Source organism: Xyrauchen texanus, chromosome 11 (genome assembly GCF_025860055.1).
Source record: "Xyrauchen texanus isolate HMW12.3.18 chromosome 11, RBS_HiC_50CHRs, whole genome shotgun sequence".
In the NCBI taxonomy this organism is placed as follows: Eukaryota; Metazoa; Chordata; class Actinopteri; order Cypriniformes; family Catostomidae; genus Xyrauchen; species Xyrauchen texanus.
In genome coordinates, this window is record NC_068286.1 from 35,200,680 (window position 1) to 35,214,147 (window position 13,468).

Genomic DNA, 13,468 nt, shown 5'->3' on the forward strand with positions numbered 1-13,468 from the left:
TATATCATATTGCTTACATTTAAGAAAAGATATAACCTTCCTCCTCCGTATGGGGTGTCCCAACCCATTCACATTCCATGTGGAGAGACAATCCATTCATATTAACATTTGTCATTTTTACATATTATAAAAAATATATTGGGTCAAAAATAAGATTATAAAGACCACATTCCAACATTAGTTCAACAATCAAACCCCGAGCCAAACAAACAGAAAAAAGAAGAACGTGTGCATTAACCCCACGCACGACAGCGCCAACCAGCATCCGTCCCTCTAAATTCAAACAGTCCATGTACACCTAGAGTCACAGCGGCAAATTTGCCATCGGATGAATGCCCGATTGTTAAACTATTACCCCAATTCAGAATATGTGATTATAGCCTTGCAAAGTACCAACAGTTCTTAAACATTAACTCTAACCCTAAAGCGATGCCATAGAGCAAAACAGTTGGAATAAAAAAAACATAATTTTTTTACATATAAACTTATAAACATTTTAATACAGACAAGCTCCAAAGTTTTTAATCGATGGTATATGCTTCTGTTGAAGCCATCAGTTCACTTTATTTCAACTACAATGTTTCAAAATCAGGTTTGATAGCAGAACACTTGGCGAAAATCTACCCATGATCCTGCAGAGAAACCTCAACCAATCAGAGAATCGCGAGGAACAAAGCACACCAAACAAGCTCTTGTGCACTGTGATTGATGCAATCAAGTCGATCTCCCCGTGCTATCAAATGTATATTTGCAAAAATTAAAATCTATTGTTTCATAGTTATAATAAATGACTTCAAATCAATAGTTTTATATTTTTCATTTGTTCTGTTTTCTTATACCAATTTCCATGGTATTGTGGCTCAAGCCCTCATGAAAGACATTGAGTAAACATTCTTGTACCTTTGTCATTTTGTCTGATTTTCAAATACTTTTTTGTTTTAATTTTGTTGTTAAAATGTCATTGATATATATATATATATATATATATATATATATATATATATATATATATATATATATATATAAAATCAATTACATTTCTCTTTTAAGATATGCTTTTGGCAACCCTGTTACTTTCAAATTGTTTCAGGTTTAAATGTAAAGAGAATGAATGTCAGTGCAAAAATAGCTAATTAAGCCTAGCACCTGTCACGGATCCACTGGACACCCTCTCTCATGCCACACTCTGCTACCTCTCTCTCACTCCACACAGTGCTCAATGTCGCCTGAGTGGATCACATGCACCTGCACTTCATCAGTGTCTAATCAAGGACTGCATAAGAATCCCTTAACGTGTCCTGTGAAGTCCAAAAGACTTTGAGTTTTCTCTTCATCTGCATATTGTTATATTTCCAGTTTGGAGTTTACTCACCTGCTGTTCGTGTCATACCTGTGTCTGGATTGCCTCACCTGTTTGTTACACCTCTCATCCATTCCCTCTGTCAATAAACGCTATGATTGTGTCCATCCCTCTGCCTCCATGAGTTTCTCCGTGACAGCACTAGACTATTCACAGTTAATATGCTGCTTGTTCCAAGGACCAAAAAATAAATGAATAAATCAGTAAAAACTAAAATTACTCACATTTTCCATAACTAAGTTGAAATACAGTTCATGACCTGGCAAATATAGAAATATAAATAAAAATTCAGCATTTTCATAGAACCTACATTGTGAAACTATAGCCTAAGCCTATTTATTCATTAAAATGTGACAGAATGGGAACATGGAACAAAAAGCAAACATATAAAATTAATGTTTTAAGGCTTCCTTTGTGTTACAATCTAAAGAGAAATTAATATATTAATTAATAACAAGTTGAGTATATCTGTTTTTGTTTTTTTTTTTTGGGGGGGTATTTATTTTATGTATATGATATCAGTAGCCTAGTGACTAGTCAGTCATGGGGATGCACCATTTCTTGAGAATGGAAACAACCATATAATAAACAGAGACTATAAATTATTAAACTTATGGTCACATTAGTGATCATGTCACATTAAGCACGAACTACAGTACTATTGCAAAAGCAACAAAAACAACTCTATTCATATACCTAATTATTTTGTGGTGCCGCTTGAGCACAAATACAAGAGTGTAATTACATTAGAATGTTAATATCATAGTGTATTCGAAAAATTCGTGAAATTGAATAATAGTAACCTAAAATAATATAGTATTAATGCAAAAGTACTCGAGCGCATCTGCTCATAGGGCTACATTTACGCGCATTAATGCACGAGTATTTATAATGACGAAATTAAATTGAAAAGTGTTAAAGTTAATTATGTTATTTTGTGTGTTTTAGCCTAATTAAAGCTGTTATGTAGATACTATGTTGCATTGCGTAACACTTTGTCGAGTACACGGTAACTACTATCGAGCGCAAATTGAGAGGCGGCGCTTTGCAGCCACAACGAGATGTAGAGATCCAGTTGAGATTAAAGCAAGAACCACCTCGGCATGTACAATGGAAATGCACACTTATCAGTTGTGGGCATACTGGTCTTTTCTAAAGGAATACACGGAAGATGAATTTGGATGGAAAGTTCTGCTTGGAGTTTAGCCAACTTTTGAAGTGTAAGGTAAGTAATTGAAGAGCTGAGACGCTGAAATTGAGGATTCCTCTTAATTATGTTTTTCTAAATGGACATTAACCTCAGTTCTCCATCTTTTGGTTCGCTTTACCTTTACGCGTAAAAGCGCGCAGCATGTTGGACCCATGCCCAAACTTCACCAAATAACTTCTCTTTACGATCTTGTGATCGCTGTCAAGAGAGAGTTTACCCACCGATGAATCTCCATGTGGATAAAGTGCTTCTGGCCGTTATATGTGCACTCTGACAGAGAGCCTGCTCGCGGGTGCAGGATGAAGGTGTGTAACCGTGGAGCGCAGATGCTTTTCACCACGGCAGGGGCTTTCGTGGCCTTTAGCCTGATGACCATCGCTGTGGGCACGGACTACTGGTTATACTCGCGTGGGGTCTGCCGGACCAAGAGTGCCAATGACAATGACACCAACCGAAAGAACGAAGAGGTGCTCACGAATTCGGGGCTCTGGCGACAATGCTGCATGGAAGGTAATTATTATTATTTATTTATTTTTCTGTAAGGGGACATAATAAATGATAATAAAAAATATTATTATTATTTGAGTTTACTTAAAGAGAAGACTGGATAACACTTTACACATTTCATGTTACACACATATAAAGTATAGCAATGGTAAAAAATGATAATAAGCAACTCCTCAAAACAGTTACACATTTATACATTTAGTAGTAAACTAGTAGGCTAAGTACTTTTTTTGTAAGTGCACTATAATGTAATTACACAGTACAATGAACAATCTAATTTGTAACTATAAAATTCACAAACAAAAAGCACCAACAAAAAACAAAAATGGTATCATGCTAATACCAAGTAGTACCAGATGTAGTATAAGTTCATTACCACAGTCAATGTCCAAAAATAAAACATGTTAGTATCATACATTTTAGTAAATAGTATATGTGAAAAATGTTATCATTCATCAATGTTATATATCAAAGTAACTAAATTACTTTTAGTTAGGGTTGTGTTTGTCAAATGACCAAAAGACAAATGTCAGTAGCCTAATTACTATTACCCTATTATAATTAATACTCTTATAAAAATTATATTTAGTTTCACAAAATAGTTAGTATTACATGTCACTAGCATAAGTAATACTTTACAATGGTGTTCCATTTGTTAGCTGTCATTAAATGACAATGAGCAATATATATTTACAGCATTTATTCATCTTTGTTAATGTATATTTATAAAGATACTTTAGTTCACTGTTAGTTCATATTGCATTAACCAAATATTAATGTAACTTTTCATTAAAAAAATTTATTCGTATATTTTAAACAAGACGAACTGACAGCACAAATTAAGAGACTAAAATAGGAAGAACAATTGACACATTAACAAGACAAGGCATGGAGCATGAGTGACCGGATCCCGACACAGACCGAAACAGGAAGTCAGGATTGAGACACCATGCTCCCGACAAGAAACAAGACAGACCAAAGAGTGCACGGCAGGAAATACAACCAAAATCGTGGGCATACACAAAGACAGACAACGAAACACAAGACAGACATGGGACTATGATGCCACGGTCCTGTCAGACAAAAACCTAGACTGACCATGACAGTACCCCCCTCCCGGTGTCCCAAAATGGGAACATCAAGCAATCCAGACAGACAAAACGAGCGCTAACATAAAATACAACAGAAAGGGAGGGAAGGGAAATCAGGGATGGAACTTAAGGAAAGGGGCAGGGTCTGGCAGCCTGGGAGGAGGTCTCAGGGCAAAGATGGGGTCTAGTGGCCAGGGTGGAGGCCTCAGGGCAAAGGCAGGGTCTTGCGGCCTGGGAGGAGTCCTCAGGGCAGAGGGGACAGAGTACTGGGTGGCAGCTGCTGGGCAGTGTAGGAAGACTGGGTTATATCCGCTGGATGTGGGTCAAAGGACTGGGTGGCGGCTGCTGGACAGGGGTCAGAGGACTGGGTGGTGGCCACTGAACAGGGGTCATGAGGGAGCGGCTCAGGGAGCAAAGCCTGGGAAGACTCGAGCACTTGCCGCGGCAGGGGAAAGGCCTCTGTGGCCATGAACGCTGGCAAAGACTGGGGAACAGCCTCTGTGGCTGTGAGAACTGGAAGGGACAAAGGAACAACCTCCTTGATTGTGAGCTTTAGCAGTGATAGGGGAATGACCTCCTTGGTTGTGAGCACAGACAAGTGACGGGAACCGTCTCAGTGGCTGTGAGCACAGGCAGAGACAGGGGAACAGTCTCAGTGGCTGTGAGCACAGGCAGAGACAGGGGAACAGTCTCAGTGGCTGTGAGCACAGGCAGTGAAAGTGGAATAACCTCTGGGGTCGTGGGCACTGCAATGATGGGGGAACAACCTTCTTGGCTTTGAGCACAGTTAGTGAAAGGGTAACGGCCTCCATGGCCCGCAGCACTGGCAGCAACTGGGGAACAGCCTCCGTGGCTGGGAGCGCTGGCGTCGACTGGGGAATGGCTTCCATGGCCGGGAGCACTGGCAGCCTCCTGTGCTAGAGTTCGACCACGCACACCGAAGTGACCAAACAGCACCACAACGAAATACAAGCATGATGCAATGTGCACCCGTGTTCACGAGAGACAGATAAACTATGGATGCGAATGCATGCTGCCAAGATGACATAAGCGTGCTGCACCTATGCCAGTAAGACAGACATGGAGCATGAGTGTCCGGATCATGACACAGACAGAAACAGAACATTAACACAAAACACAGAAGGAAATACAACTGAAACTGTGTGCTGAAAGACAGACAACGAAACACAAAACAGACATGGGAAGATGATGTCATGGTCCTGTCAGGCAAAAACCCAGACTGACAAAGTGACAGGACCTTGATATTTTTGTATGGGTTGTGTGTGTCAGATTACCACAAATGTGGTAAAAAATAAGTAAAACAACTGTGTATTGTAAGTTAGAGCCATATGAAACACATTCTGAGCTGTATAAATATTTATTTAATTATTGATTTACTTATTTTTACTTTCTCTAACAATATGTGCTCCTCTAGTTTTGACCCATGTCTCTCACACCATCTCCTACTTTCTGACCTATATCAGTTCAACATCAATTATTTTAATGGAAAGTGTAATGAAGCGTTCAGACTGTTAAAAGGAGAACAAAGTGGCAGCATTCATGTTGTGTATATGTCAATGTGAAAGATATGTGAATGTAAAAAAAAAAAAAGATTTAAGACATGATTAGAGTGAGCATGAATTACACATACGGTTTCTCTACAACTGTCCATCATGTCCACAAAGAAAGTGAAATACCCATAGAAAACACCTTTTAACATGCAGACACAATCACATAGTGCACATAGACATGTGGGGCCAACACACTCACACACGTGCCTGTCCATGTAGTGATGCAACCTGCATCATTTAACTTTCCTATTAAATAGGTTTTGTAATTTATGCAAAAAAAAGAATGGAAAAAAGGAAAGAAATACAAACTAAAAACAAGCAAAAGCGAGTGCAGAAAAGCACTTGCAACAGAAGTCAATGGTGCAAACGCTTGCCCCATAGACTCTCAGTATAAGCATTTAACTGTTAACATATTTTTTTCTTTGTTTTTACAAACTGCGGTATGAGTATAAAATAATTAATATTTCTTTGGTAGTCAATTGTTTTTAACCTGGAATAGTCCTTTAAATGGAGTCTTTTATATTGTACATTTTCACAATTCACTTATTCTTAGACCCAAACCTGATTTATTACTTTTTGTAATACTGTAATAATGCTTTTAATTTTAAATCATGGTATAAGGAAAAATAAATCAGCATGTGCATATCGCTTTAGACCTTAGCTAAATTAGCGCATGATATATATTGGTCGGACACAGAGAAAGAGAAAATGTGTGTATTATTGTAGTTTAAAACTTTATTACTCATCCCGTGCTGCCCAGTTCCATTTAAAAGAGAAAGATAGTGAGTGCTTTTTTTGTCTGTGTGTGTTGAGAATGTCTAATTAGATAGGGAGGATATTGATATTGTTAAAGATTTGATAGCATTAGTCCAACCATGTGGTAAATGGCACTGGCCATTAACGGACAGCGTGTGAGCAATTTGCTGAAAGTGTGCGTATGTGTGTCTTTCTTACAGGCATTTTTAAAGGGGTTTGTAAGGACATTGATCATTTCCCAGAGGATCCAGATTATGAACAAGATGCTGCAGAATTTCTACTACGTGAGTAGCCTATATAAGACTTTCTCACAATAAACCACAGCTCCAACAAATAGATTGCAGCCAAAAAATATTTGGATGATTAAAATGTATGAATTTCATAGCATTAGAAAATAAAATCAAACCAAATGGCATATATATATATATATATATATATATATATATATATATATATATATAAATCCCAGAGTTACACTTTTCTAAGCTATTTTTGCAATAACTTATATTAATCAATTATATAATAAATGTCATTTTTAGTTATGTATGAAGTTTGCCAATGTATGAAGAGGCCACTGTGCAATCAAACATATAGCACACACTTTACAAATGTACACACATTCTCATTTGAAATGAAATGCCAAAAACAATCCATCAGATTCAGAGGACATTCAGGTATAATTGTGTGTATTTCAGGTGCTGTGCGTGCATCTAGTCTTTTCCCTATATTAAGTGTGGGACTGCTTTTCATTGGTGGAGTTTGTGTAGCCGCCAGTGAGTTCTACAAGAGTCGACATAACGTCATCTTGAGTGCAGGCATCTTTTTCATCTCAGCTGGTATGTCCACACACACACACACTTACCTAGTTTTCTTACCACAAAGGTGTTGTTGTTGGTTGCCAGGGCATTGTTGAGGTTACTAAGGTATTCTGAGTGGGGGCTTATTTCAGACTGATCTCACTGTAAATTTGCAACTGTGAAATGTAAATGTTCTTCAGCTGAAATAGGCCTATGTTTACTGAAATTCAAACTTCTGCCACTAGTTTTGATAAAAAAATTGAAGTATACCATAACCCAAACTCCAACCCTAAACCTAACCGTCTAATCATTGATAAGGTGAACACAATTACTTCCTGGTTTCAGTGGGACCAGAACCCATGTTTCTAACACTCTGTCTCAGGGACATGCACAGACATTTTGGGGGGCTCAAGTGGGGGGTGGAGGGCCTTTCTCATAATTATTTATTTAAAAAAAAAAAAAAACGTATTAATATATTAACACAACTCTGACTTCCTTACCAATTTATTTTAATTCCCTCACACTCACACAATTGTTTCATACTCAAAATATTTCTACAAAATAATCAGTTCACACAGAGACCATGGTCTTTAGTATTCACTAGGTTTATCACAAGAGCTGGCAAAAGCAAAGGAAACTATGCCACAATGTGCATGTTTTCTATGCTTCTAGTTTCAAGTATATATTTAGAATAAATGACTGCGCCAAGGAGAGGGACATAGTTTCACTAATAATGTGTCTGCTTTTACTCTAATGGAAAGAAAACTTCCAAAATACAGTTAGATGGTGTTTGTTTTAAGCCTACTACCCTCTGTCTGTTTGCATCTGTAGATTTCTTCTAAATTAAACAAAACTAGCTAATCTGCATATTTAAACATAACATTTCAGGGGAAAAGATTCTTGATGTAAGTTATTAACTGGGGAAGTTCTGTGGTGATATGCTTTAGTTATTTTTTTTATCCTATTCACCTGCAGTGTCTTGTCAAATGTATGCAAATTAGTGCAGTTAATTAGTTAACACAATTAGTTATATCAGTTTGGCAATTGTGATGACGTTATTAGACACAACTTTTACTGTATTCACCTGTAGTGTCTCCATTAATTACAGTACATTAGCCTGTATGGCCATGATATAGTGCATTAGCTAAAGTTTAGCTAACTCATTACATTAGTACATATTACACTGCCGCCATTGGTGTGTGAATGTGTGTGTGAATGGGTGAATGAGACACAGTGTAAAGCACTTTGGTAACCTCTAAGGTTATAAGAAGGCACTATATAAGTGCAGACCATTTACCATTAGCTAGTAGCTCATGAGTCATGCATGTTAGCAAGACAGAAGTTAACTATATTTGTCTTTTGGCTAATTAGCTGTTAAGTCGAGGTAGCTTAGTCTTTTGTTCATCACCACTCACCTCCAAGCCAAGAAAAACACAACTGGGATAGGAGCTGAAGGGGATGCTGCCTGCCTGTCTGATGTATCTATGTGTCAGTGTTGCCAACTACTTTCAATGGAACTACAAGCCTACATGTTAATAAGTAGTCACTTCCAAACAATTTCCAAGCTGCTGCTCTGCACTGCTAATTTTATAACATAAGTTAAAGACAATAGCTGTGCTGTGATTTCAGCTATATTTACATGTAAAATGATCACTCAGAGAGAAATTTTAGAAGTGACAGAATTTCTTATTTTTTCTCTCATTTAAAAAGAAGAAAAAAAACACCTCAGAATAAAGGACACTTTCTCTCAAAGAAGAAAAATGGCAGGTGCTCAAACCCCCAACCACAAATGAAAATTCTCTCAGTTACTCATCCTTATGCCATCCCAGATGTGTGACTTTCTTTTATCTGCTGAACTCAAATTAAGATTTTTAGAAGATTATCTCAGCTCTTTTGGTCCATACAATGCAAGTGAATGGGTACCAACATTTTGAAGTTCCAAAAATCACATAACTCAGTATAAAAGTAATCAATAAGACTCCAGTGGTTAAATCTATATCTTCAGAAGTGATATGATAGATGTGGGTGAGAAACAGATTAATATTTTTGCTAGAAATTCTAATCCCTGCCCAGTAGGGGGTGATATGCATGAAGACTGTTAATCAAAAAAACACAAGAAGAAGAATGTGAAAGGAAAAGGAAAATTGTACAAAAAATTCTCCTTCCTGCTCAGTCGATCTACGTCAACAATTCTTCTTCTTGTGTTTTTTATGATTCACATTCTTCATGTATATCACCCCTACTGGGCAGGGAGAAGAATTTCTAGCAAAATATTGATCTGTTTTTCACACACACCAATAATATCAATTCTGGAGTTATGGATTAAAACACTGGCGTTTTATGGATTACTTTTATACTGAATTATGTGATTTTTGGCACTTCAAAAGTTTGGCTCCTATTCACTTGCGTTTTATGGACATACAGAGCTGAAATATTCTTCTAAAAATCTTCATTTGTGTTCTGCAGAAGAAAGAAAGACACACATCTGGGATGGCATACGGGTGAGTAAATGATGAGAGAATTCTAAGTGGTTCCTTATTAGGGTTTCTTTAAATCCCTAACCATAAAAATAAGCAATAGTAGTAGGCCTATAATAATATTGTAATATAGCAAATCCTTACCTAAACCTAAAAGAAACAAATGTGTCCTCTATTAAGAAACAAGTGAATTGCAGTGGACTGCAGTAAAATACTAAATAATGGTGGTAGTATTTGCACATGAAGTTGTATTTGACCTGTTGCTAAATGTGCTGCAAACATAAACACACTAGCAATGCCTATTTGTCACACTTAATAGAACATGGTTCATATGTGTAAATATTTGTTTCAGGTCTCAGTAACATCATTGGCATTATCGTGTACATCTCGTCCAACGCTGGCGACCCCAACCAGAGCGACTCCAAGCGCAGTCACTGGTACGGCTGGAGCTTCTACTGCGGCGCTCTGTCCTTCATCATAGCAGAGACTGTGGGTGTCCTGACTGTTCACCTCTTCATCGACACGCATCGTGTGTTAAGGGCACAATCCCATGGCTCGCTCCGACGCAGCACACATTCATCACTGCAATATCGCCGTTCTACCAGCTATCGCTCACGTTACCGCTGGAAACAGGGTCAAAATCGTTCGCCCGACTCCCGATCTGGCGAGCCCTCCCCTGTCTGTCATAGGAACGACCTTGGGCTGTACGCATTGGGGCGCGGGCTTCCACAAACTACAACTCACGCGCTAGCGCACAACTCGGTCAACACGACCCGTGGCTTTGCGCATTTCCACAACTCTGCCATTGTCAATAACAGCTTTGCGAATCCTCACGTTTCCTCCATGCAAAACTCAGCGAAATCCGAAAGAGGGCATCCAAACATACAGAACTCTTTGCGCTCAGACACAGGGGTTTCTTTTGCAAATGCACATGGGGAAAATTCAGTCAAGCCAGAAAATAGAGTTGTGCTGTCACATAACTATACGCAGAAGTCAGCAAATCCTAGTAAAAGTCTAGTGCATGCACGGAATTCTGTGAATGATCTTAAGCACAAAAGCAGCACTGCAACAAGGAGAACTACTCCAGTGTGAAAAGAAACACAAAACGGTCTCTTAAGGTCTCTGCTGCCATATGAATATTAAATACGCTATATGAAAGGTGTCACAAGCAATTGTGCGACGGTTAGTTGTTTCATTCACTGAGTATGTGCATATGTGCTTAAAGCGTTATGTAATAAATTAAGTGGACTGACTCTAAAAATGATGCTGCTTTCTGTGTCCTCTCTAAGTATAAATAAAGGTGGATAATGCTGTCTTGTACTTGGCACTGTTAAGATGCAATATACATAATGGCCACATGAGGCCATCAAAGTACAACTGTCATTGATTCTGATCACAGACTCTCAGAAACTGCTACTTTATTGCTATTTCATCAGCATGCCCTCTCCAATTTACTCTAAAAACATTATGTGACGCTCATGTCAAAATTCATGTTTAACAGTCACACATCGCGTAACAAGCACAAAAGTTGTTCCAGTCAGTGCTTAAAATCGCAATGTGATTTTAAAATAGAACAATAAATGACAGACTAATTGTGATTTGCTTCTTTTTAGCAACAGCATTAAGGATACAGTTAAAATAACTAGTATTTTTAATTAATAATGTCAATTTTTAGAAACATCAATTTTTCATCAGCCTCAAAAAGGATGTTTTCAATGCAGTACAGTAGGCTAATTTATTTAAATAATATTCTAAATTATGTAGAGTTTATGTACACTACAGTAAAATAAGCACTTCAAGGATTACACTATTTAACACAATTTGTGTTTCTGTGTAGTAAGTGTTATTTCCTAATTGCTTATGCCTCAAAAGTATAGAAAATGGCTATTATTCCCCACAAACTTTGCATTTGTGACCAGGACATTGATATTTAGAAACGTACCTTTTTCCAATGAGAAAGTGGGGGAATTTGTCTTTTCGTTCACATAAAGTCAGAAAAACAACATATGAATCCAAATAAACATGTATTTATACTGAAGTAATGCAAAAATGACTACAAAAGATTTAGAAGTGAGTAGTTTTACGAGATTTACGATTATACTGTAAATCACTTTCACGAATCATTCCCCAAATGTACTCATCCTACTTCAAGGTGTCCTGCAAGGTCTTGATGCTGTTGTATTCCTCTTTGAGGTGCACCGAGTGAGCCAGGGGAAGAGACGGGTACTTGTTACCATTATGGAGCAGCACGGCTTTGAGGCTCCTTGATGAGTTGTCAATGAAGAGGTGCCACTCATTCTGGTTACAGGTGATTCCGATTGCCTCGAACAGACTGGTCACATTGTAGCAGAAGCAGAGCCCATCTTGACGGGTGAAGAAGCTGGAAAAAAGTTGGTGATGCTTCCTCTGATCTGCGACTTGCTCACTTTCATCCAGCAGGTTCCACTGCTTGAGCCTAGATGTCAAAAGCTCGGCACTGGACATGGTGAGACCAAGATCTCTAATCAAGTCGTTGAGGTCTTTTTGTTTGGGGTAGCATGGTTTCTCTCCTCAGCTCCACCTCTGAAAATATCATCTGGATCTACAACGTCTTCCACGCTCTCTGACTAGCTGCTCTCTTCTAAAGATGGGTGCGCTCTCTCTCTCTCCGTAGGAGTGGGTATGGGTAGCTCATGGCAGTGGAGCACCAGGGTAATGGATGAAGGAAGGTCCGGATAGGTGATAGCAGGTGCATTCTTGCCAGTTCAACGTTTGGAAGGGTCCACCATGCAGAAATAGCAGTTTCTTGAGTGCTCAGTGGGTTCCCGCAAACTTCTTGGGATAGCAAACTTCATGGCTCTCTTTTTCCCTCTCTACCATGCTACAAAATTAGAGATTCTCACAACATTTTTCATATATGATATATTTTTTCACTGGCGACCTGTCCAGGGTGTCCCCCGCCTTTCGCCCAATGTTAGCTGGGATAGGCTCCAGCCCCCCGCGACCCTGTACACAGGATAAGCGGTTGACGATGGATGGATGGATGGATGGATATATTTTTTCAATAACATTGAAAATTGTAAAACATTTTCAAATTCTAAAAGTTAACACATTTTATAACATAAAATTCTGGGCAACAATAGTCCATCTTACCTTCCAGAGTTTTTTTGCAGTGCTCTCAGGTTAAATGAGGTGTGCAGGGTTTGTCTTGAGCCCCGACAGGCATGCCAAAATATGCCTTTTAGGCCAAACACACATCTTAGCAGATGCTTCCACGGAGTACTTTTTCCGCTCTTGTCTTGATAAATTGGCTTCAGACATAGCAGTTTGCATCTGCTGGATGCTTGTAGCCTCTTGATGCCATCTCAGAAAAATGCAGATATGTATCAACTTAGTCAGTTGGAACTAAACTGAACTGGTGTGCTTAAGGCCCCTGTATTTATACTACTATTTATATTACTGGAAAGTTCTAGAAAGTTCTACAAGTTACTCCAAGTTTACTCAGCACTGAATCTATCTGGAATGTTCTGGAAAATAGGTACGGTGAAAAAATAGCCATTGTCAATACTTTTGATGCATAAGCAATTAGGAAATAACACATACTACCCAGGAACCAAAAAAATTATTAAATAAAAACATTTGTTACACAAATACATTATTGTTTACATTATTTGCTCCCCCTCATGCCATCCCAGATGTATTTAGAAGAATATTTCAGCT

The 13,468-nt window shown here is 38.3% G+C and overlaps 1 protein-coding gene across 1 annotated transcript; it reads left to right on the top strand.

The window, feature by feature from the left end:
* The first annotated feature begins 2,869 nt into the window (after window positions 1–2,869).
* Window positions 2,870–10,861, top strand: LOC127651354 (voltage-dependent calcium channel gamma-3 subunit-like). The gene is made up of 4 exons (XM_052137128.1): window positions 2,870–3,080; window positions 6,696–6,779; window positions 7,191–7,331; window positions 10,122–10,861. Exons 1-4 carry the CDS (start codon window positions 2,870–2,872, stop codon window positions 10,859–10,861), a joined length of 1,176 nt encoding a protein of 391 aa, XP_051993088.1.
* Window positions 10,862–13,468: the final 2,607 nt, after the last annotated feature.